At 40.9% G+C, this 24,802-nt stretch overlaps 1 protein-coding gene across 1 annotated transcript in view; it reads left to right on the top strand.

Moving 5' to 3' along the window:
• The window catches only part of myo10l3 (myosin X, like 3), an 83,091-nt gene that overhangs the window by 55,225 nt on the left and 3,064 nt on the right, over positions 1-24,802 (top strand). Inside the window, exons 19-37 of the mRNA XM_047370595.1 lie at positions 1,247-1,327; positions 3,134-3,258; positions 4,387-4,501; positions 7,032-7,138; positions 10,491-10,892; positions 10,967-10,997; positions 11,090-11,920; positions 13,399-13,522; positions 13,713-13,956; positions 14,801-14,896; positions 15,081-15,174; positions 15,468-15,523; positions 18,145-18,287; positions 18,436-18,630; positions 18,748-18,905; positions 20,402-20,525; positions 20,769-21,066; positions 21,157-21,364; positions 24,516-24,652. Of these exons, the coding sequence (XP_047226551.1) occupies positions 1,247-1,327; positions 3,134-3,258; positions 4,387-4,501; positions 7,032-7,138; positions 10,491-10,892; positions 10,967-10,997; positions 11,090-11,920; positions 13,399-13,522; positions 13,713-13,956; positions 14,801-14,896; positions 15,081-15,174; positions 15,468-15,523; positions 18,145-18,287; positions 18,436-18,630; positions 18,748-18,905; positions 20,402-20,525; positions 20,769-21,066; positions 21,157-21,364; positions 24,516-24,652 (3,569 nt within the window). The remainder of the gene's footprint in view (positions 1-1,246; positions 1,328-3,133; positions 3,259-4,386; positions 4,502-7,031; positions 7,139-10,490; positions 10,893-10,966; positions 10,998-11,089; positions 11,921-13,398; positions 13,523-13,712; positions 13,957-14,800; positions 14,897-15,080; positions 15,175-15,467; positions 15,524-18,144; positions 18,288-18,435; positions 18,631-18,747; positions 18,906-20,401; positions 20,526-20,768; positions 21,067-21,156; positions 21,365-24,515; positions 24,653-24,802) is intronic.

The raw sequence follows: 24,802 nt of genomic DNA, 5'->3' as shown, positions 1-24,802 counted from the left end.
AATCCAGAGGATTAGGGTTGATGGCTGGGCAGAGAGGGGCCGACCAGGGGCCAATCGTGCCCTGCTCTGTCAGGCCAGGTCCTGCTGGACACCGAGTGTCTGAAGTAGTGACAAAAGTCTAGGAGGTTCAAGGATTGTCAGAGTGTGTATTTGTCTCTTTTTCTCTTTCATAAAGTATATTTAGATACATATACAAACTGAATAACAAATAAGTGAAATGTTTTCTTTATCTTTAAATTTGTTGGATTTCCACACACTAATGCCTAGTTCACACAAAAAGATTTTAAAATTGCCTGTTGATTTTCAAAACCTGAGAGGCTCCACACATGGCAATAAAAAATTGTAGACATAACAGGTTTGGTCCTACAGTGTGTTGTATGCAGCCACGCGACAAGCACAACACACCGCACACGAACATATTATACTCACAGACATTCAGATGTCAGACGGGAAGTCTCGCAAAACCTCTGGAGATCAAACGTGAGTTCAGAGTAATTCCCTTCCGTGTTTCTGTCACCTCGCTTTCTGATTGGCTACACATCACGTTTAGCAGGCTGTGTGCTTGTTTGTCCCCACAGGGTAGGATATCGGGCCAAGACAATCCAACATGCTCGCCGAGCAGACTAGATCACTTTTAACACAGCACACACAGCAGCAATATCTCATAAGATTATCTGAAGAACCATTATGATGATTGAGGCATGTCGGAAGGGGAAAATCGGGACAAAAACCTGCATAAAAATATTGCAGTATGAACCAGGCCTTAGCATTTGTTCATACTCTATAACTTAGATTTTTTTATCCATCACTATTAATGAACAAAATTCCCAGCCTCATTTCTAATGCCTACAGGTAAACGTTATAATAGCAGGATCAGGGAACAGGGTGAGGGAAACAGAGATGCACAGGATTTTTTGGACACATGCACTGATTTTTTGAGTTTTTTAAACTAATTTACTTTAAATATTTAAACTTATACATGAGAGTGGTCCAATCATCTGCTGAAACATATACAGACACTTGAGCTTGAAAAAGACTGAATTTTCCTATTTAAAATGTATGGGAAATGCCGTAAAGAGTGGGAAAATGTTCAGGAAAACAATTTGTAGTTTAAAATTGGGTGTGGAATGTAGATAAGAAAACATATCTCTACTTTACCCAAAAAATGTAATTTTGATCTCAAAATACAAACTCCATTAAAAAATATATTTTTGATCTTTTCTCTCTTTCTGCCGATGTCTTTCAGGACTCTCTCCATTCCCTGATGGCCACATTGAGTGCTTCTAATCCTTTTTTTGTGCGCTGCATCAAACCAAACATGGAGAAGGTAAGTCATGCAAATTTAATTGCAGAGAAAAAAAGTTTGAAACCCTGCCAGGTCTCGTCAAGGTCGTATGCGAAGTTAAACCTCCTTGGTGCTATTCTTAGTTCCTCTTGCACCCAGAGCTTATATGTTTGATCCAGGCTCTGTGCTCTGATGACTCCAAAAAACAAATAAAAGCTTCTCACTCCAAAATAGCTTTTCTGTTTAGCTGCAGATATTCTACTGACACATGACCTCTGTTTTGGTGCAAATACTCTCATTGTCCCAACACATTCCTATCACTATATCTTTCTATCCAGAGGTCAGAGATGATGACTGGCTCCTCCAGTTGTAGTTGATGCTTTGCAGATCGGGCTGTATATGTGGAATGCAGAGATAAAAACACAGCACTTGTTTTAGACGGTTACGTACATGGTCTTTATAAGTCCTACTCAGTCAGGAAAAATCTGGAAAGGTCTGGAGTTGGATTTTAGTGTTTTCCAAGTGTGGAAACATAAGGAAGAAGGAAATAGACCATGAAATCCATAGTAGCATTTTCAGACTTTACTGATGTCCCTTTGTCTGAAACTTCTGATCTTTGTCAAAGACAAGTTTTTAAATGAGCCAAAACGAGAGACTTTTTACATAGAAATGTGTAGGAACCTTGTATTTATAACATTGATGTAAGCTGTTTAAAATTTCCAGTAATTAAAATGTAGATGGTTAATTATATTGTGTTGTTGTTTTTATTTTATGTATTGATAGTTTAACCTAGTGGCATTGACACTGTAAGTGGTTTCCTCCTACCTGTATATGATTAAGCACATTCTCTTCCTGTTTCTTCTCTCCTTTTTTCCTTACCCACCTCTCGCTGCTCTCTGATAGACACCTCCCAGTCATTTTCCCCACCTCACCTTCCCTTATCTGGCTCTGGTTGGTCAACATGACACAAGGAGTTTATTTGTTAAACCTGCCCTGCAACAAAATGAAAAGCATGCAAATATGTGCAGACCCACAAATGTAAACTGCGTGTTTGTGTGATTTACATGCTAGTTTCTTGGAATGAATGTCAGAGGGTGAGCTCATTTTTTATGCTACCAGATCAACATGTCATACCTCTGTAGGCTTCCGAAATCCTCTGCAGAGAAGCAAAATTCAGAAATCAAAGGGCCACTTGTTTATAAATGTGTGTTCAATAATGAACACTACACATGCAAAGGTGCAAATGTCCATGCTTACAACTTTCAGCCTGTAATAAGACTGGCTTGTAGAAGGATGCCACCATCCCTTGTGGGCTCTCCGTGTGACAAACGGCCTTCATGTGGACCCCAGTGATCTGGCAGCCTCTGAAGTGAGGCGGCAGATATCGCAGATCGTCACCGGTAAGCAGACCCGAGGATTATTGGTAACACACAGCTGAGGATTCCAGGAAGAAGAAGACCGCCCAGGCTGCCAAGGTCTTGCCTAACAGAGCTCAGGTTTCCCATCTGATGGTGTTTGTGTTTCCCTTCAGTAACCCGACTGTTAATGTTAAAATGATGGAGCTCTTTGTGGTCATTTACTTTCTAGTTCAAGTTAAACTTGACTCAGCAGAGAGGTAGTTTGAGTGGGTGTTGCCTGCAGCATTTGGCTGTGTCATAACTTTCTTTAGCTGCACTGAGAGGCGAAGGTTATATTTGAAAGAGGACATGTCTGCATGCTAAAACACCAGCCATGCATTTACACTGCACCACTCTTCTATTAAAATGACATCATAAAACTGATTTACTGCTGCTTCTATTGCTGGACGTGAATAAAAAAGTTGTTTTTTTGCTTGTTTGTCTCTGACAGAAGGCTAATCAGTTTGACCCTGATGTCGTCTTGAACCAGCTGAGATATTCTGGGATGCTGGAAACTGTAAAGATTCGAAAGGCTGGATTTCCTGTTCGCAGAACATTTAAAGACTTTTTCAGCAGGTAGGAAAACTGGATGTAAACCACTCTCAGACTGTGCAGTTACATCAGGCTGCATTTATTTTGTTATAGAGATGAAACCAACTGAGCCATTTCTAGGTTTTTCTTGTAAAAGAAAACTACTTAGTGTTAGTAAAGGGGTGTTAAGGTTTAAATTACGTAAGTAATAAGAATAAGTATTTATTCAAAAAAACCACGTCAATTTTGGCATCCCTGACAATTGTTTTAAAATAAATGTAACAGAGGATTTTTTTAAGTTTACACTTACAAACTTACTTACAAACAAGCCTGGACGAGGACTTAAATTTAACTTGCCACCGCGCACACTAAGGAGGATGGTAAGAGAAACTTTTTAAGCTTTCTGCTAGAGAACTGCATGTCTAGTAAAAGCCTTGTCTGTCCTACCCACTTAAATAACAAAAATGTAAATGTGTAGAGTTTGATAAACGCTTCTGGTATTTTAACTGCCATCATGCATTTTGGTGAGACTAAGATTAAGCTTTTTCAGGTTGGATAAAAAAACAATATTTGAAAGTATCTCAAGCCAGCTGTTAAGTAGGGTGGAGGATTGTGATGCTGTGGTCCTGTTTCTAATAGAAAGAAGTATGAAGTCTTTACAATAGCATGATATTTTAAATACAAATCTAGAGGCAGTTTTCCCCACTGAATAGATGGATCTATAAAATGTTAAACTTATAATAAAAGATGCCGTGGGACGATACTGCTTCAGCAAAAACTAATTAATTTTAAGAGGTTTTACACCTTTTCTCGGGCTGCCAACAATTGCAGACCACCCTAGTTGTTGTAATTTTATTTACAGTTTGGGCACCACAGTATAAAAAATTTAACTCGATAGTGAAGAATAATGTTCTACTTTATTCTGTTAAGGATGAGACTGTAATTTAATTTGCATTACAAATCTAGGGCATCTTATTAAGAAGAAAAATGGCCTCTGTTTAAATCTAAAGGTTTTCCATTAAATTTTGTTTACAGTTTGTTAACAATTTATTTCAATCTTACGTCACTTAGTGACAATTTTTTACAACATTTGATTGATACAAAAAGATTTTGTTTGTGGAAAAGAAATAAGGTGTTCAAAAATATTTATTCCATATTTGTGTGTTTCCACAGGTACAAAATGATCCAGAAGAACAAAAACCTCTCAGATGAAGAGAAGACCTGCTGTTCAGAGCTCCTCACACTTCATGATAAAACCAAGAAAGAGTGGCAGCTGGGGAAGACAAAGGTGAAGCTCCCATACACACACATTTAAAAAAAAACATGCCCAGACTTGTTTTTTTTTGTCACTTTGAAGTGACTTGCAGTAGATTCATGCCCTGGTTACTTCCAGTAACCACAAACAATACCGCAGCTCAACTTTTTATATCACATTTTACCTTAGCTAAGAAAGAAAATATTAGCTCTTTAAGTTTTTGGTCTCTCAAAATGGACAGGAAGGTTTAACTGGATAGGCTCAGGGAGAAGTTGAACAGTCAGTTTATGTTTTTCTTTAAGACCACAGTATACCATTCGGTTAGCAACATGTTCTACAAAAGACTTTCTTTTTTATACACCAGAGTCCATAAACAAGCCTTTTTTGCCAAATAAAATGCAGAAGGTTTGAGAAAATGTTCAAAGCTTCTCTCATTCTTAAACTGTTAATGTGCACCACAGTCTCTGTGAGTCATGTCCCAAAGATTTGTCTGACCAGTGTGGTTAAGCTGCAACTCTCATGTTGACGACTTCCTCTTCCAAAAAAGAAAATCCCGAATCTGTTACTGTTACTGTAACCCAGAACAGGGACTTACAGTAATCTCGAGACAATCCTGTAGGAGCTCCAGTGTTTCCCCTCTCCACACACAGTGCTGTGCATTAAACAAACTCTTCGTGTGAGTGACTTGGAGGCAGACCTACAGTCACGACATGCTGCATGCCTTTGCTTCTGAAGAGTTTTAATAGCTCTGTGTTGCAGTCTGAAGCACATTCGGCTCTTCATTTCAAAGAAAGATCAACTTTGACCGGTTTGTTCGATCAGGCTGCGCAAAGCCAAGTGAAGTCATAAAGAAAACAGCTTTTATGGAGTTCTTTTGAAATCAGCTAAATCCGCATCTGAACCCCTGTTCCTTCCGGCTCTCAGTTGTGGTTCTTGTGTGGCTGTGAGACTTTTCAGATTCCCTTATGGACACTTTTCTTGTAATATCCCACTTGGCTGACATTCTATGAACAGTGTCAGCCTGCACACATGGCATGACAAAATATATGGTAAGACATAAAAAATGATGTAAGCCATATGTACGGCTTGCTTTGAATATGTAATTGGTGCATGATCGCTAATGTGCACATAAATTAAATGTCTCACACACGCACCCAGAGGAGGCGGGTCAACTTTAAGCTGACATTGCCTTGCAAAGGTGTTCATACTACTTGAACTTTTCCACATTTTGTCACATTCCGACCACAACTTCAATGTGTTTTTGTGGCATTTATTGTCAAAGACCAACACCAAGTAATACATGATTGTGAATTGGAAGTGGTGGAAAACTAATACTGCACATCCCCCATGAACACACCACATTTTTCTTTTGCATTTGTCTGGCGTTTGCAACATATATGTGTTTGCTGCGTGTGTGCACATGTCGGCCGCCACAGTTTTGACTCTGTTGAGATAAAAAAAAGGTTTAACATCATGTATATTGTCCTTTCACTACACAGTTATGTGGTACTTTGTGTTGGTTTATCACATAAAATCCCAGTGCAATACATTGAATCTATTGCATTAATGTATCGCTCAGCTCATGAAGTTGTGTTTCTGGTGGCAGTGTGTTATTCCTGGGTTCCTGGTTATATTGTGTGGGTTATGGGAATGAGGCTTGGGGTCTATGTTTCCTTCTGGTGGAACCAGCTGTGTGTAATTATGAAGGCACTGATTGTGTGCAGGGGGAAGTGTGCGTCCTGAATTAAGGGACTAGGGTTGGTGTTTGCCGGGTTGTGCATTTGTTTGAGAGCCGTTTGTTTTATAGATGGGGGAAGGATGTAGATGAAGGGGAAGCTTCCTCCACAGAGTCGGGCAGAGCTGCAGCTGTGGGGTCCTTTGATTAGTGGAACATCTGGGAAACAAACATACAAACATTTTACACCCATGAAAACTCTCTTTCATGGGTGTAAAATTATCACACAAACTGTTTTGTAACTCTGACAGAGTTGCAGGCTTTCCAATCTTTTACAGCAAAGGTGAAAATGTTGAAAAAAGTTTTAAGGAGTTAGGGAAGGGTTAACTAAGGCACTTTTTCCTTCCCTCATGAGACCAAGAAGGGGTGTGGCGTTCTATCTGGACAACAGCCACTAACCCTCCCCCTCATTTCCCTTCATCCCTCCCTCTCCCTGCTACTCCACTCTTCAGTTTCTGTGCCTTTCTGCCTGCATACGTCAGTCTAGCTACCAAGGCAGCGGTAGCAGCAGAAGAGGAAAGCTCAGGAAGGACGCCCTGAACACAATGAGGCTCTGCAGCAGCACTAACGCTGCAGTCTCTCAGTCAGCTTTCCTGTCTGTTCTGCTCTGCAGTCAGGAAGAGCAGCTTGCCTGGTAGCTGCAGCTGCAGCACAGCTTTCTCTGCAGTGACCAACAGAAAACAGGCGCCCTTCACATCTCTGTGGGCCCCCCTTTTTTATTTACAGGCTTACCAGGAGTAGGAATTAACCCATCCTCTTTGTCACCCCCCTATTCCATCCCACCTCCCTGTCACCCCCACATCGGCCGTGGCGCTGCCCGTTCTGCAGGTGTTCTTGAAGGAGGTGCTGGAGCAGAGGCTGGAGAAGGAGAGGGAAGAGGAGCGGTGCAGGGCTGGCATGGTGATCCGCGCCCACATCCTTAGCTATGTGGCAAGGTGAGTGATTGGGCAGGGGGTAGGTGAGGAGAAGGTGGGTTGGATGACTGAGTGGCAGCGGCAGTTGTCAGTGTTTGTTTTGTGGTGGAGGTATGCAGCTTGTGTGGGTGTGTGTATAAATGGGGGAGGTGGAGGGTGGATTAGGTGTTTTCATGCATGACTTTGGCAGAGTTATCTCTTCCCTGTATGTACATGAGTGCTTTGTGGACTCGGATCTTGATGAACTGTACATGGCCAAGTTATTAGACAGCCAATCATTGTTGCAGAACTTCTGGTTGTCTCCTGAGAGCCTTCATTTGGGATCTTTTGAGGTGCAATTTAATTCCAAACTTACCATAAATAAAGCTCTAACAGCCTGACTTAACATGGTTATTTGTGTTCTTTATTCTATTAGCATACACCACAGGACAGCTAGAGTAACAGTAATTATTTTGAAGATGCTTCCTATTTAGAAGAATCAAATAAGCATACTAGTTAAAATCTGTCCTGTTTTGTTACTAATTAAAAAGTTGTTACCTATAAGCATTGCCTTGCCAAAGTATTCATAACACTGAACTCATTCCAATCACAACAACCTAACAGTGGTCATTTACAACATTTATGACATCCCGCCAGAGTGGTGGCAACATCATGCTGTGAGGATATTTTGGTTCAGCAGACACAGAGAAGCTGGTTAAAGATAGTGGGAAGATGGGTGGAGCTAAATACAGGACAGTCCTGGAACTAAGCCTGATAGAGGCTGGAAAAGACTTAAGACTGTGTCAGAGTTTTATCTTCTAGGAGAATAATAACCATAAATATACAGCCAGATCAATAAATTAATGGTTTAGATCAAAGCAGATTGCAGTGTCATAGTGGCCCAGTCAAAACCCGGTCCTAAATCCAACTTAGAACCAATTCCAACCTTTCTGAGCTGTTTTGCAAAATACGGGTAAAGTTTTAGGCCAAAAACGTTTACATGCTAAATTGAGGTAGTAGCAATCCTCCACAATCACTATATCCATCTATGTAATTTCTGTTTGGATGCAATATTTGGAACAGTTACCAGTACCAGACATGGAAATTCATCATGTCAATGATACATTTAGCATGTTGGATGAACTTTTCATGCTATTGTTACCCACAATGGATGTATTCTTATTAGTTGCTGAGATGCTAAAGCTCACCCAGAGTGGCGGGGCATTGTGATAACAGTCATAAAGAAAAGAACCAGAAAACTGTGGGTTTATGATCATCAATATCATCATTGTAATACTCAGCAATAGTATAACAATTAAATGTTTTCTTAATATTGTGCACCCAGAGTATTGAATCTGCTCCAACTGTCAGCAGCCTGATCTACTTTCCGATTAATTATCCAATCACTTTGGAGCACTTATGTAGCATTAAACATTTATCCCCAGATGGTCAGTTGATCCTTAAATATGAAAAAATGAATTCAACAAAATGATGATATCAAAGCAAAAGCAGTGTAATGTGTCCTAACACTATACACCTCTGTGAATTTTACACTCATCATACCAGTATCCATGAACTACACAAAATGGGACGCAATAGAAATGACATGTATACTTTGTAGACTTCCAGCAGTCTATAGGCACCAGCTCCCCCGCGACCCACTATGGAATAAGCGGTAGAAAATGACTGACTGACTTTGTAGACTTTATGTTTCACAAAATACACTTTATTCCCCACCTTTAGACCCAGCTTGCATTTTTCAATATGTAAACATCCATGCCAAGAGAGGAACAGTGTGACGACAGATAACATCTATTTACAAAATCCTCTATGTTCAGAGTTTTACAATGGATTTCTATATGGTGGAAACTAAAGGGGAATCTGCAAAAATGCAATAAACATTTGACTAACTGCACAGCTCGACTCTCTTCTCTTCACAATGGTTGTTAAACATCTGCACTTGCAGGCACCCCATAGGCATTTAATCTAACTGAACTCCACCTGCATGCAGCCATATATAAGGTTACATACAGTACCGTGAAAAGCTCTGCTGCGAGAGTATAATGGGGCTGATGACAGCATTCAGGTTGTTGGTCTCCTTCCCCTCTGACTCGTCCATACTGAAGGCAGAGCCTTGGGAAGTTCCCTAAAGACACAAGTACAGCCTTTGTGTTATTACATGTAACATTATATCAGCTCAGAGTCTGTCCTGACACCAGAGAAAGCCAGTGCTGTGATTAATTTGGAGAATAGGTCAGATTGAGGGTCACAGTGTCGGGGCAGTGTGCGTGTGTGGTCCTCAGAAAGTCATGTGCTGTTTGAACATGTCCATGCTTATATGCATCTAATGCATGTGCTGTGTGTGGGTGTTAGGGCTGAGTCACAATGCTAAACATTACAGCCCACAGATGATCGGCACAACCTCATCAGACATACAGGCCTTTTTCTTTCCAGGGTGTTTATTTAAACAGAGATCATCAGCAGAAACTAGGATGAACCCATCAGAATTGTATAGGTTTTGTAAAGCTTTGACTTGTCAAAACATATTTTAGACAATTTTAATTTCTCTTTAAAAACAACAAAATAAGAACTTTTAAGAACAGCCTTTAGGCCATTTTTACTGCTGTGAGTGGTCATTAATTATTTGTAATAGGAGCAGATGCGATGTCATGATGTGTGTGTGAGTGCAGTTGCTGCAAAAAAGGGTCTTGCTATTTTAAAACAAAGATAAAATGATTATCATCAGCAGCATTTTAAATTAGCATTTGTGCTGCTAGTTTGACTAAAACGGAGGTCCTTCAGTGAACTCCCTTGAAACTGTCAGAGATGGTGATTGGAGCTTCAGATCCGGGTCGGGCTTGAGTTGCAAAAGCAAAAACTTTAGACTTGACTTAGACTCGTGGTCAGGGACTTGACTTATTACGTTGTTATTTATGGCATTCTTTAGAGCTTTTTCTATTGTTTAAACTTGGCAATGTTTTAAATTTACATTTAGAACATGGTTTCTAATTATCTTAAAAATCCTCAGACTCCCCTCCAAGCCAATATAGTGCAGTATACAGTGAAGTAGTAGACAGTTTGAACATAGATGTTAACTACATAATTAGAAAGAAAACAAAAAAAGACCCAAAGTTGTCTTTGAAATTGCTTCTTACATCTTCTGTACTCCTTATGATGTCATTGTTAAACACATTAACACCTGAAAATACCTAACGTTGAGTCTTTTGTCAGTAAGAACTTCCACACTGAACAGCGTGAAAGCTGGAAATTGTCAGATTCTGGTCAACAACCGGTTTCTTGACGCATATGACCTAAAATGTTTGTGATGTCATCGACGTGTTCTGACATTTGTTTTTTTCTCACCAATTATTATTTTTTTATTTTCTGTCTGTAGGAAACAATACAAGAGGGTCCTGTCCAGCGTTGTTACCATCCAGAAGAACTACCGCGCTCACTTTTGGAGACGCACCTTCCTGCGCCTGCGCCTTGCTGCCGTCGTCCTGCAGAAACATCACAGGGGACAACTTGCTCGTTCCCTCTGCCACAGGCTTACGGAGGAGAAGCGGAGGCAGGAGGAGGAGGAGAGGAAAAGGAGAGAGGAGGAAGAGGAGAGGAGGCGCCTAGAGGAGGAAAGGAGGAAAAGGATGGAGGAGGAGGAGGCAAGGAGAAAAAGAGAAGAGGAGGAGAGACTAAAAGAGGAAGAGGAGAGGAAGAGGAGAGCAGAAGAGGAGGAGCACAGACTGATGAAAGAGAAAGAAAAACAGCAGAAATTGGCAGCTAAAGGGGATAAAACAAGGTAGAGTGTAGTTTTTGTTTTTCCTTTGTGTCTTTCTTTATGGTCTGACTTCTAAATCAATATTTTATCTGTAGGAACTCCTTTGTGAATGGCGCTTGCCCTAAGGTAACTCCATTTCATCTCCTGTAACTAAAATAATAACTCAGACAAGATTTGTGGGCAGATGTTTGAATTTTTTGAACTCATCTGGTTAACAGGAGGAGCTTACCCAGACTCCATCCTACAATGACACCTCAGAGGAGGAGAGCCGCCAGATGGAGGAGATCCTGCGTCTCGAAAGGGAGATCGAGCGTCTGCAGAAGCAGCAGGAGGATGGCGTTTCCCTGCTTGGGGATGTTTCCCGCGAGGAGATGCGTCAGATGAGGGACGCTGAGATCTACAGGCTGGAGAAGGAGGCTTCTCGTGTGGCAACAGAGTTCCTGGAGCTGCTGGACTTTGGAGGGTTAGAGCCATCACTCTCAAGCGAGGAAAATCTCCATGAAGCGAATGAATCTGCAGCTCCTCTGGCTGAGGACGAGGTGGATGAGGGTTTCCCCACCGAGGACGAGTGTGTTCCCTTACCAGACTTTCCTCCCCCAGCTGCGGTTCCTCTTGATAAGGACGTGTTTCAGAGTATTCCTCCTCCTCCTCCTGGCTTTGCAGAAGGAGTCCTGGTTTCCCCATCCCCCGTTGCTCGCTCTGCATCTGAAAAACTCACCATCGCTACCCTTAATGGATTCAATCACACCTCCGTTCTTACAGACTCCCAAACCTGCCACCCTCCTCAGTCTCCTCGTATAGTGACTAACGGAGATAGGCAGCCATGCCAGAGAACCAGTAGAACATCAGATTTTGTGCCTTTGAATGATGTGCCATCGCAGTCAAAATTGCCAGACGCAGAATCAGACTATGATCAGGAGGAGTTTGAGGAGGTTCATGGAAGCTCAGGTGTTAGTATCAACGATGGCCATATCACAGATGAGGAGGTGCTACGGGAATCCTCCTGCACCCAAAACAGCCTGGACTCCTTCAGGGGCAGCTCAGACTCGGTAAGAAACAGCAAATATTGCTCAGTGCTACTGAATAATTGTCTTGAATTTACACCCATTTTCCTTTCTTGCCACATTGTTTAGGGCTCTTCCAAAACCGCTGTGTTTAGCTCATCCATCTACTTTTCAGCTTTGACTAGTTTCCTTTCCTTCCCCATAGCATAATGCTGCCACAACTATGTTTTACTGTGGGGCTGCGGTGTTCAGTGTGATGTGCAGTGTTAGTTTTCCCCCATGGCCTTATTTGTGAAGTGCACAACTAATAGTTGTCCTAGCAAGAGGTTCTCTCACCTGTGGATCTCGACAGCTCCTCCAGAGTGACCATGGCCCTCTTGTCTGCTTCTCTGATTGAGTCTCTCTTCGCCTGACAGTTTAGGTGTTTGCCGTTGAGCCTCACGGTTTCCATTTTGAACAGTTCTCTGTGAGATGTTCAACTTTTGGGATACTGTTTATTAACTGAATGCTGCTTTTAGCTTCTCAACAACTTTATCCCTGATGTGTCTGGTGTTTTCCTAGGTCTTCATGTAGTTTGATCACTAATGTTCTCCAACAGACCTCTGCAACCATCACAGAGCAGCTGTATTTATAACGTGATCAAGCTGCTCCCATGTGGACTCGATTTACTTACTGGGTGACTTCTGCACGGTGAATAATTGGATGAAAGGATATTATTTGGCGGTATAACAAGTTTTATTTGTAAAGAAAAAAAAAATGTTTTAAACTTCACAGTCATGCTCTAGTTTTGGTTGGTCTGTCACATAAAATCAAAATAAAATAGATAGAGGTTTGTGGTTAGATTTAAATACCTTTGCGAGTCAATGTTGTATAATTCAAGTTGGTTGAAGTAAAATCTGAGGCAAGGAAATCTAAAAGAGTAAATCGTATGTAAAGAAACTTGAAATCAGCTTTAAAAAATATATAATAAAGTTTGACCTACCTAAACATGAGATCCTTGAGGTTGTTTTACTTACACCGAAACACCAAGAATGTCCTGTTTATTATTTTGCTTTTGCATATGACTTCTCCACACGTGGTCCTTTGCTGTGTAGTCTTTTGTAGTTACCATAAGGCTCAGCTCACATGTAATAACAATGAAACTTGAGTTGAAATCATTTGCTTTGGCCCCGCAGATGTGCATCTGAGCCTAAATGCAAGACACTGTTGGCTTAGCAGAGCCCTCAGTCTGAACTCTGTCACATCAGCATAATGTCAAAGGAAAAGAACGATAGTATGTATTGGCATGTAGGAACATGCACCAGTGCCGGTGTGAAGGGATGGCATTCTAAGATTTCTGTCCTCAAGTTCAGACAGAAGTGAAATTGCAAAAATTGTGCAGGTCTAATTTAAGCGGTCATTAAATTTGCTGGTCACATTTCTGTGTGTTAGCCGTTTTTTTACGTTATGCATGAAAAAAGGATTTGCTGTGTATTTTACATTCACCCACAGTGAAGCAACATGACAATGCTGCTGTGTTTCAGTTCATCGACAGTGACGAGGAAAATGATGGCTATGTGGACACAGATGAGGAAATTTCTAATGGGAGAGTGAATTTGCTGAATGGCAGCGGGCCTCCATATTTCCATGGCTACCTCTACATGAAGGGTGAGCACCGAGCCGCTGCCCAGGAGGCATGCAAATGATTAATGTACAGCTGGAGCACAGCTTAAATGTGTAGCCTGGCTGTGTCTTGCAGACTCTGTTGCTGCTTGATATTTTTTTAATCTTTAGTTACTTGAAGCATTTTTTTTATGTCAAATATTATATATTATGAAATTGTGCATTAAAATCACAGGTGGACTCATGATCCCGTGGCGCCGGCGCTGGTGCGTGCTCAAAGACGAGACCTTCATGTGGTTCCGGGCCAAACAGGACTCTCTCAAGTCCGGCTGGCTTTACAAAAAAGGAGGAGGGATGTCCACTTTGTCTCGCCGCAACTGGAAGATGCGCTGGTTTGCTCTGCGCGAGGCAAAACTCATGTACTTTGAGAATGACAGCGAAGAGAAGCTGAAAGGAACAATAGACATCCGTGCAGCCAAGTGAGACACGTTGAATAAATGTCAGACAGTGTAAAGTATTCACGCCCCATGATATTGTTTTACATTTTGACACATTACACCACAAACATTTAGTGTCTTCTAATGGGATTTTAAGAGATAACCAAACGCAAAGTTGTGCATAACTTTCAAGTGGAAGGTAAATGAAAATAGGGCTCCAAAATAGTTTACAAGTAAAAATCTGAAAAGTGTGGCGTGCATTTGTAATCAGACCTCTTTTTCTTCTAGTACCCTTAAATCAAGTGGAACAAGCTCTCGTTAGAAGGTAACCTTTTAGTCAATAATCTGTAAGAATGACAACTATAAATTGTTCTCTCAAAAAAATCTGCCCTTGATGGTATGGGGGTCCTGTTTGCAGTTTACCACAGGCCATGTTGTGGACACAGCAAAAATGTAGGAGAAGGTGCTCTGGTCAAATAAGACCAAAACTAAACTTTTTGGGCAACATGCAACTAACACTTCACATCGCCATGAACACACCATGCCTAGCATACAATTGAAATGCTGTGGTGGCAGCATCATGCTGTGGGAATATAAATTCTACAGTATTCGGTATAAGTACTGGCTCTGGGATGTTGAATTCAAATAAAGATATTTATTTGAAAAAGTTCGATGCATCATTTTCCTTCCAAATCACAATGATTCACTTCTTTGTACATCATTGTGCACTCTTTTGAAGTTGGTTATCGCATAAAATCCCAATCTAATCGATTGAAATTTGTGGCTGTAACTGGACAACATGCTAAAAAGTTCAAAGGGTATCAACTGTTTCTCAAGGTAATGCAGTGTTGGTTGTGTCAAAAAATAACTCTGGGTCTTTATGAAGGGAGATTGTGGACAATCATGAGAAGGAAAATGCACTGAATATTGTCACTGAGGAAAGGACTTATCACATCTATGCAGAGTCTCCTGAAGATGCCAGGTAAATTATATTCCCATTTTCCCATACATCTTGCTCTCTTCCAAGTGCTGATTTTTTATTGTCTCAACCTAAAAGGGTGGAAATTAAGTTCCCCCTTGTGGTTGCCCGGTGGAGCTTCATGGTTTAATTTGAAATTATGTGTTTGCTGACTTTGTGCTTTCTGAACTCCCTCTGACCCATTCAGTGGTTGGTTCAATGTGCTGAGTCGGGTTCACAGCGCCAGCCCGGAGCAGCTCCTGGAGATGCACCACGAACAGGCCAACCCAAAGAATGCTGTGGTGAGTGCCTCGGCTCCAGCCTCAGTTATTATTTTTTTTATTTTAAAGCCAGTAGTGAAGAAACATGGAATTGATTCTGCTAAAGTATGAATGTCCAGTCCAGTTTTGAGGTTAGATTGTAATTTAGGAAATTTTACTCGAAGAATTTGAAACTGTATCTCTGATCGGCTCCAAGGTTCATTTATTTGACATACAGCTTCTCTATTGCTGCCTTTAATAGCAGACAGTAGCTAAAGATAATATTTTGGCTTGAAAATGCAGTTAATTTTTTTACATGATCCTTTTCTCTTTAGGGTACACTAGATGTGGGTTTGATTGATTCTGTTTGTGCATCAGACAACCCAGACAGGTGAGTTTCTAAATAGTCATTCCTCTTGCAGGATTTTAAAAACAGCTTTAATTTCATTACATTTTGCTGCCAAGGAATCAGATTTTCTTTAATCTTTTAATTTGGTCTTGATCAACAGTTTCCCAGGGTTTATGAAGGTATTTCAAAGTTTTTATTTAGAATTGGGCTGCTCTCATTCACGTTTAATCATGTTTTGGTACCTCTCTATGACAACGTTATGGTTGATTGGCCTATTAAAATGTGGAAAGTAAACAAAGGGAAGACAAAGGCATAATTATAGTGAATAAACAGTATCCAAAAGCAGAGCTGTCATGATCGAATTCATTTAAGAAAATATATTTGCCAATATAGTCATTAAAATCCATGCCTTATATATGTAGTACCGTATTTTCCGCACTATAAGGCGCACTTAAAAACCTTTAATTTTTTCAAAAAATGACAGTGCGCCTTGTAATCCGGAGCGCCTTATATATGGATCAATTGGTTAATTGGTTGATCCATACTGGTTGTACACGGCGCTCTGTCAAAATGTTTCAGTACGACTGGTAAACTACAAAGCCGCACCGCTTGCAGCATTACGGCTACCGTAGTCAGGGGCGTCGCCGAAGTAATAGCGGTAAACACCTGTACTGTGCTTACTCCTAGTCCAACACCACTTGTGTGTGTATAATGTTTGAATGTACTGTTGCAGGAATTGCCTGAACTATATGTGATTAGAAGCTCAGTGTGTGGGGTGTATGTTTCATGTGTGTGTATGGAATATGTTGACATTACTCCTCCGGACAGAGGTGGCGCTGTGTGCTGCCGTAGCTGAGAATCAAGAGTGAAGGAGTGACGTCGGTATTATTGTGTGTGTGGGGTGGGTAGAGACGGCGACCGGAGCAGCGGTGTATGAGTCTGTAAACCCTGTGTTTTTACGTGCTGCAAAGTCATTAAAAAGAACCCCGAATCTCGTCAACAACTCAGTGTTTTGATGCTGTTTCTTCATGCTCAACTCAGCAACGTATGAGTGAGGGAGTTAACCCCGAGGAAACTAGTAACTTCGGCCCTGGAGAAAGCGTCTCCCCTGTGTCATCAGACTACGGTCAGGGGACAGAAACAGGAAAGGTTAACAGTACTAACGTTTGATTTAGTGCATCAAACTGTTTCTTTTACGTGTTTACTGAATCAGGGAAAAGTTCCCTTTCACGTTTTAACTAACGTTTGATTTCAACTTCAACTTCATAGACTCCAATGCATTCCTAACGTGCGGTTGGCTCTATTCAATAGAATTCTATGTAGAGGAGACCTTACCATGAGAGTGAATGGAGTTATCAGAACGCTGGTTTGTAGTGTATTAATAAAGTTTGACTGACTGACTTATCTGACTGTTTTGTTGACATTCTCTTTAGCACAGCTCCATCTAGTGGATGCATAACGCAACCCCAGTCAAACATTTGACTGCAGTAGCTTCTATTCTATGCGCCTTATAATCCGGTGCGCCCTATATATGAAAAAAGTTCTAAAATAGGCCATTCATTGAAGGTGCGCCTTATAATCCGGTGCGCCTTATAGTGCGGAAAATACGGTACACATTACCAGTAATGTGACTCTGGCCCATTCCACTCAATTCCCACTTTTGTTCACAAGGCTGCAATCACTATCACTATTTTATTGACAGGACAGATGTGTTGTTCAAAACTAGAGGAACTGCAGGAAACCTTTAATTCTCTGACAGTCTCCTAACACAGGAACAGTCTTTAAAAACTTACATCTTTCTAATCTAATGCTAGCAATGTTTTCATCCAGAGCAGTTTACTGAAATGCCAAGCTAATGCTAACATTAGCATGTTTCCTCTCTGTTTAATGACTTGTTGATTATTTAGCTGACACAATGTTTCAGTGCAGTACCAGTAAATCACATGCAGCTGAAACATGCAGAAAGAGTTGTTTTCTAGCTTCATTAAGTTGTTTGCACATCTAAAAACTTAGGGACTATGTCTATGATACAGTTTTGCAAGACGTATGCACAAAAATAGGCTTGTAATAGACGTCAAAAGCTTTTAGTTTATTTTTTCTTGATAGGTAATTTAGATAAATTGCAGAGAAAAAAGAAGCTCATATCTGGTCTAATTTACTTTGGTTGCAAATTGCTGTTTGAGGATTTTATCTTACACCCAGATTTGTTATACAACCATTTGCTATATATTACAACCAAAATAAGCAAAACATATTTTAGGGAGCCTGGAGAAAATGACTTTAAATGAAATATTGTCAGGATGGGTCCAAACCCCCCCCCCCCCCCCCCAAAAAGGTTAGAAATCGTCTCATAGCAGCAGTTCCAGAAAATGTCAGTACAAAACTATTAAAACTGCACTAGAACAAAATAGCAATGTGATGAAATGACTAGCACCTGAAGTGGCTTAACAGTTAAAAAACATTCCCCTGAAAATGGTCAGGTACTGAAAAACGAATAGTTAAGAAACCAAATCCTTCTGAAAGCTTAAAGAACTCTTTCACAAGACCATTTAAAACATATGAAGAAGGTCTCGCTGCTTAGAAGGAAAATATATAGATATAGGGTGTGGTTTAGCAGTTGAAAAACACTGTTTTTAAAGAAAAATAAAATTTTCTCTCTCCAGACCAAACTCCTTTGTGATCATCACAGCCAACAGAGTGATCCACTGTAACACAGACACACCTGAGGAGATGCATCACTGGATTGGCCTGCTGCAGAAATCTAAAGGAGATACAAGAGTTGATGGGCAGGAGTTCCTAGTCAGAGGTCAGTCAGATAAACCTGGGTTTGAGATAATTCCTGTTTATGTGTACTGATAGATTTCCATAAAACAAATTAAAGTGAGGAATCTAATTTAATATTGAAATAAGTTTCCTTTCAAGAAGCAAGACCTCATGTCTATTTTAATTATCAGGTTGGCTGCATAAAGAGATGAAGTCAGGAGTGAAGAGCACTTCTCTGAAGTTGAAGAAGCGCTGGTTTGTTCTCACCACAAACTCTCTCGACTATTACAAGTCATCAGAGCGCAATGCGACTAAACTGGGAACGCTGGTCCTAAACAGCCTCTGTTCTGTGGTGCAACCAGATGAGAAAGTCTTCAAGGACACTGGTAAGTATAACATCAGTCAACACTATAATACAGATTTTGCAGCATTTCCAATCTTTTTTGTAAATCTTGACCTCACTCCTTCATGCATCCTGTGTCTTTTCTCTCCATTCCTCCTAGGTTACTGGAATATTATTGTTTATGGGCGTAAACACTCGTATCGACTTTATACTAAGATGCTGAATGAAGCCATGCGGTGGGCCAATGCCATACAGGGAGTGATAGACAACAAAGTTCCCATCGAAACACCAACTCAGCAACTCATCAGAGACATTAAGGTAATAAACCTTTCCGTTTGACTTTTTTTGTGATACAGTCCTGATGTATTGATTATTGATTTTTCTCAGAACTGATAATGCCAAACGTTTCAGGAAGATATGAGCAATGACAAATATTCTTTCTAGTCTAGCAAACCTTTGGCAGGGACAAACACGGTTGTGAAGTGAGGTACTTAAACTGTGTGCTGTGCATTTAGTTTTGCTTTTCCAAAACAAAACCACTTTCTTCTTATAAATTCAGACTTTTCTGACATTAAACTCCTCTGTAATAATTCTTTTAATTATGTCTTAGGACAAATGTCTTATTTACACCAGACTAAGATTGTATTATAATGTTGAAAATGACCTAGAACTTCGAAGAGCTCAACAGGGTCTCGGGGAAGTCTTCTAGTGCTCATGAAAAATGCAGTGTGCTCTTCTTTCTGTGTGACTGTTTTTAGCATGCAGAACCTTTCTATACAGAGGTTGTATTGGTTTATTATCAGAGTGGCAGCATCTCAGGGTACTTGGTGAGCTGTGTGGGAGTTGGTGGCAGCAGTACTGTGGTGTGGATTAATCATCAGGAAATTTAAAGCAGGGTTGCATTGGCCTCATTCCAAGGTTACGACCTCATCACACCCACAATGGCCCGGAGGTGCTCCAAGAAAACTATTGTAACTCTCTTGGCACCACAACTGCTATGTGCTGCAGTGAACAATCTCCACAACAATGAATGCTGCACTACCCTTAGAGACCTTGCACATCATACAAATTGGTATTCACTCGCCTCACCAAAGGAGACTGGCTTCCAGGGCACAAACCTTCAAATTGCGTGCAGACTTGGCTGTGCTGGTTGCTGTGAGACAGAAGAAAGTGTTTTTCAGACAGTTCAAATGTGTAGTGTAACTTTCATGCGGCCAGAGCTATAGGTTCATGTTCATTAGTAGCCATGAAAGGGTAGGTGGAAGAAGAAGAAGTGCCAGCCCCATATCATAGGTTTTGTGAAATATTTTTGTAATAATCACAAGTTAACTCAAAATTAAACTTCAGTCTTTGGAGCCCCAATTTGATTGGCTTACTATATTCAGTGACACATACAAAGACTTTTGAATTTTTATTATCTGGATGAGTCCTTCAGACTAAGGTTGTTAAAATTATTGCATAATCCTCAGCAAGGCAGACGTTGATGGTGGTGGTGCAGAAACCTCCAATGTAAATAGGTACATTTATTAAAATCTGTTAGGAAACTCATTTCAACATGATACCATTAACTGTATCATTGTGGGAGGATGGCTGGGAAAGTAGCACAGGAAACTTATTTGCTGACTGCTAAGAACATAGCAGTGTCATGATTGCCTTCACAATGAAACGATATTTTCAAATTTCCCGGCATTCCAGCCATGTTCGAATAATTGTGGCGACGTTAGGACATTCTTAATCTGGTGTAAAGTGTGCTTTGTGAGAAACAATCAGTTAATAAAGGCATATAGTCACTAATCTGCTCTTTTGATGGACAGGAGAGCAGTTTGAATGTGGAGGCTGTGGAGCAGACGTACTGGAGGAACCCCATCCTGAGATATACCCAGCATCCTTTGCACTCCCCTCTTCTACCTCTGCCTTATGGAGATGTCAGTGTCCACTGTGAGTTCTCATCCCTGGAGCCACTGTTTGCACAGAAAGAGTTTTAAAAAAGTTTACTTTGTATTGACTTTGACCATTTGTGCTCACAGACGACGTAATGTTTTGTGTATCATTACCTTTCCATTGTTTTCTTACTGCATTCTGTCTTACTAAGTCTATTAGTATGTCTGGTGTTTTAGTTTAAGGTTTTCAGCCATTGTTATTGCTTTGGAAAAAATAACTTTAGCCCTTTCTATCTCTCAGTGCAAAAGGAAAAGGGTTATACCAGCCTGCAGGATGAAGCCGTGAAGATTTTTAACTCTCTGCAGGAGATGGAGGCTGTTTCAGACCCTGTCCCAATCATCCAGGGAATCCTGCAGACCTGTCAAGACTTGAGGCCGTTAAGAGATGAGGTTTACTGTCAGCTGATCAAACAAACTAATCACGTCCCGCACCCCAACAGTCCCGCCAATCGTGCCCACTGGCATCTCCTAACCTGCATGAGCTGCACCTTCCTGCCCAGCCGAGGAATTCTGCGCTACCTCAGGTTTCATCTGAAAAGGTGAAGAACAGTTGGGACTAAGCAGTAAAGAGATAAAGAGCTTAAGCTCTGGCCTAAGCTTCTTTCTTTGTATCTATGCATATTCTTCAGGATTAAGGAGCTGTTTCCTGGGACAGAAATTGAAATGTTTGCTCATTTCACTGGGGAGTCTCTGAAGAAGACAAAGACGAGAGAATTTGTTCCATCGCAGGAGGAGATCATGGCACTTCTCACCAGACAGGAAATGACTACCACAGTCTACTGCCATGGAGGAGGCTCCTGCAAGATCTCCATCAACTCTCACACCACTGCTGGAGAGGTAAGCAGGCTGCAATCATTGCTCATTTATTTAAACAGTAAATTTGTTGGTAGGGAAACAAATCTTACTTTACAAAATCAGTTTTAGAAGATTATAATTCCTCCTTTTGCCAACAGGATAATGCTTAGTCTCTTCCTAAAACTAAGTGCACAAGGTTGGAGCATACAAATAGAGAAATCTTTGACCTTTCCTCTTTGCACTCTGTCTGTATTGTCCAGTCCTGGGTTCTCTCTTTTGCTATGTTCTCTTTGGCTTTGCCTACTCCTTTCTAAAGGGTTTAGGTCTGGGGACTGGGGTGAAGGTTGATTTTGTGTCTGATAAACCATGTCTAGGTGGATTTAGCCATGTAGGTTGGATCATTGTCCTGATCAAAGACCCAATGATGAGCTCCTTTGTTTTCTGGTAGAGGTCACCAGATTTTTATTTATGATATACTGGTATTTCAAACAGTCAATAGCCCCTTTAAGACCATCATTCTGATTAGAAATAAACCACAAAACCCCTCTATGGGTCCTTGTGCCATTTTTTAAATTGATCTGCTGAAATCATAGGTGGTGTGTGCTTTAAAAACATGCAGCTGGCATTGTGGAACCAAACAGGTAGGTCCTCCAATCCAGCACCATTCTACTGAACAATATGCATAAAAAACATTTAGGGGATTTCCCCTGTATTCAGACTGAGTTCAGTATTCAGTTCTCATGCAGGGTGTCCAAATGCGTTATAAACAGATACAAAGTACTGACAAGTACTCAATTCTCTTCATTTTACGTGATCATATTCTGCTAACCAATCTATTTCTTAAGTTAGATGGACACCGGAGGATCATCTGATTGCTTTGCGCTCTCTGCACTGTTGCTGCTTACTTTGCTTAGTATGTTATCACAGCATCAGAGTAATTCCACAATCCTGTCTAACCCTTAGTCCTTAATCATTACAGGAATAAGCACTGAAAGTCTTTTGTTTATAAAGCAGCTTTCATAAAAAAAAGTCTCAAGGTGCTTAATAGAAAGTAACCCAATAAAATACACAAACATCATACATAAAACAGAGATGCACAACACAAATAATTCAGAAATGTAAAAGTCTAACAAAAAGCAATTTTGAAACAATGAATGAAAATATCCAGAGAGTCGAAACTTTTAAAGATAAAGGAAATGCATTTCACAGTCTGGGTCCTACTGTTTGGAAACATCAGTCTCCTCATGTCTTGAAACAAATATGAGGAACTGTTAAAAGGTTCTGATTAAATGACCGCAGACTGCGAAGCAAAGTGGATGGCTAAATTAAATAAGCAACATAAGAAAGAGTATGTCCATGTAAATCTCTGAACGTTATGACTAAGATTTTACGAACGAAAATGCCCACATCATGACAGATCCTCTGCCAAGCTGAATCCATCTGACTTAAGCACACAGTTCCAGTTCAAGTCCACAGGTTTGTTTGTCCCAAACAAATGGTCGGCATATACAGGGGTTGGACAATGAAACTGAAACACCTGGTTTTAGACCACAATAATTTATTAGTATGGTGTAGGGCCTCCTTTTGCGGCCAATACAGCGTCAATTTGTCTTGGGAATGACATATACAAGTCCTGCTCAGTGGTCGGAGGGATTTTAAGCCATTCTTCTTGCAGGATAGTGGCCAGGTCACTACGTGATACTGGTGGAGGAAAATGTTTTCTGACTCGCTCCTCCAAAACACCCCAAAGTGGCTCAATAATATTTAGATCTGGTGACTGTGCAGGTCATGGGAGATGTTCAACTTCACTTTCATGTTCATCAAACCAATCTTTCACCAGTCTTGCTGTGTGTATTGGTGCATTGTCATCCTGATACACGGCACCACCTTCAGGATACAATGTTTGAACCATTGGATGCACATGGTCCTCAAGAATGGTTCGGTAGTCCTTGGCGGTGACGTGCCCATCTAGCACAAGTATTGGGCCAAGGGAATGCCATGATATGGCAGCCCAAACCATCACTGATCCACCCCCATGCTTCACTCTGGGCATGCAACAGTCTGGGTGGTACACTTCTTTGGGGCTTCTCCACACCGTAACTCTCCCGGATGTGGGGAAAACAGTAAAGGTGGACTCATCAGAGAACAATACATGTTTCACATTGTCCACAGCCCAAGATTTGTGCTCCTTGCACCATTGAAACCGACGTTTGGCATTGGCATGAGTGACCAAAGGTTTGGCTATAGCAGCCCGGCCGTGTATATTGACCCTGTGGAGCTCCCGACGGACAGTTCTGGTGGAAACAGGAGAGTTGAGGTGCACATTTAACTCTGCCGTGATTTGGGCAGCCGTGGTTTTATGTTTTTTGGATACAATCCGGGTTAGCACCCGATCATCCCTTTCAGACAGCTTCCTCTTGCGTCCACAGTTAATCCTGTTGGATGTGGTTCGTCCTTCTTGGTGGTATGCTGACATTACCCTGGATACCGTGGGTCTTGATACATCACAAAGACTTGCTGTCTTGGTCACAGATGCGTCAGCAAGACGTGCACCAACAATTTGTCCTCTTTTGAAATCTAGTATGTCACCCATAATGTTGTGTGCATTTCAATATTTTGAGCAAAACTGTGCTCTTACCCTGCTAATTGAACCTTCACACTCTGCTCTTACTGGTGCAATGTGCAATCAATGAAGACTGGCTACCAGGCTGGTCCAATTTAGCCATGAAACCTCCCACACTAAAATGACAGGTGTTTCAGTTTCATCATCCAACCCCTGTACATAGTATCTAAGAACTGTTTTGGAGATTTCCTTCTACCTAGCTTACCATTCTCACCTCACATATTGTCTTGTCTTTCCAATTTAAAGAGTTTCTATTGGAAATGGGGCTCTGTGTTACGTCATGTATACACCAGGGAAACAGGATGATATAGATTACTACGTTCAAGTTCCTAACATCTGATCAGCTTAAAAGATAGAGAATATATTAATGACCAGCAATGTTGTTACATTTTATCTCATAAAATTTGATTTTTCCTACACTAAATACATTTTTAAACCTTACAGTGTGAGATATTTCTATTACAAAAAACATAAATTTATTCAAATATTTTTACACATCTTTACCAGGGGTGTTGCTGAGAGCGAAAGCTGCGTTGTTGAACATATGATTGCATTTCTCTTCTTTGTCAGGTGGTGGAGAAGCTGATACGAGGTCTGGCCATGGAGGACAGCAGAAACATGTTTGCTCTCTTTGAGCACAACAATACTGTTGACAAAGCTGTGGAAAGCAGGGTGCTTGTAGCTGATGTTCTGGCTAAATTTGAAAGGTTTGTTTGAACTTTTTTTTCCCCCAGATATTGTCTTTGTTTAATCACAGGCACACAGATATCTTTGTCCTTTGGGTGAAAATAATATGAAGATAAGGTAATAAAATGAGATAAAACCAGATCTGGGAGTGACAGGTTTGCGGCTTTTCC

The sequence above is a fragment of the Girardinichthys multiradiatus genome, chromosome 7, assembly GCF_021462225.1.
Source record: "Girardinichthys multiradiatus isolate DD_20200921_A chromosome 7, DD_fGirMul_XY1, whole genome shotgun sequence".
In the NCBI taxonomy this organism is placed as follows: domain Eukaryota; kingdom Metazoa; phylum Chordata; class Actinopteri; order Cyprinodontiformes; family Goodeidae; genus Girardinichthys; species Girardinichthys multiradiatus.
The sequence above is the reverse complement of the archived record's forward strand: the minus strand, read 5'-3'. Positions and strand labels throughout refer to the sequence as shown.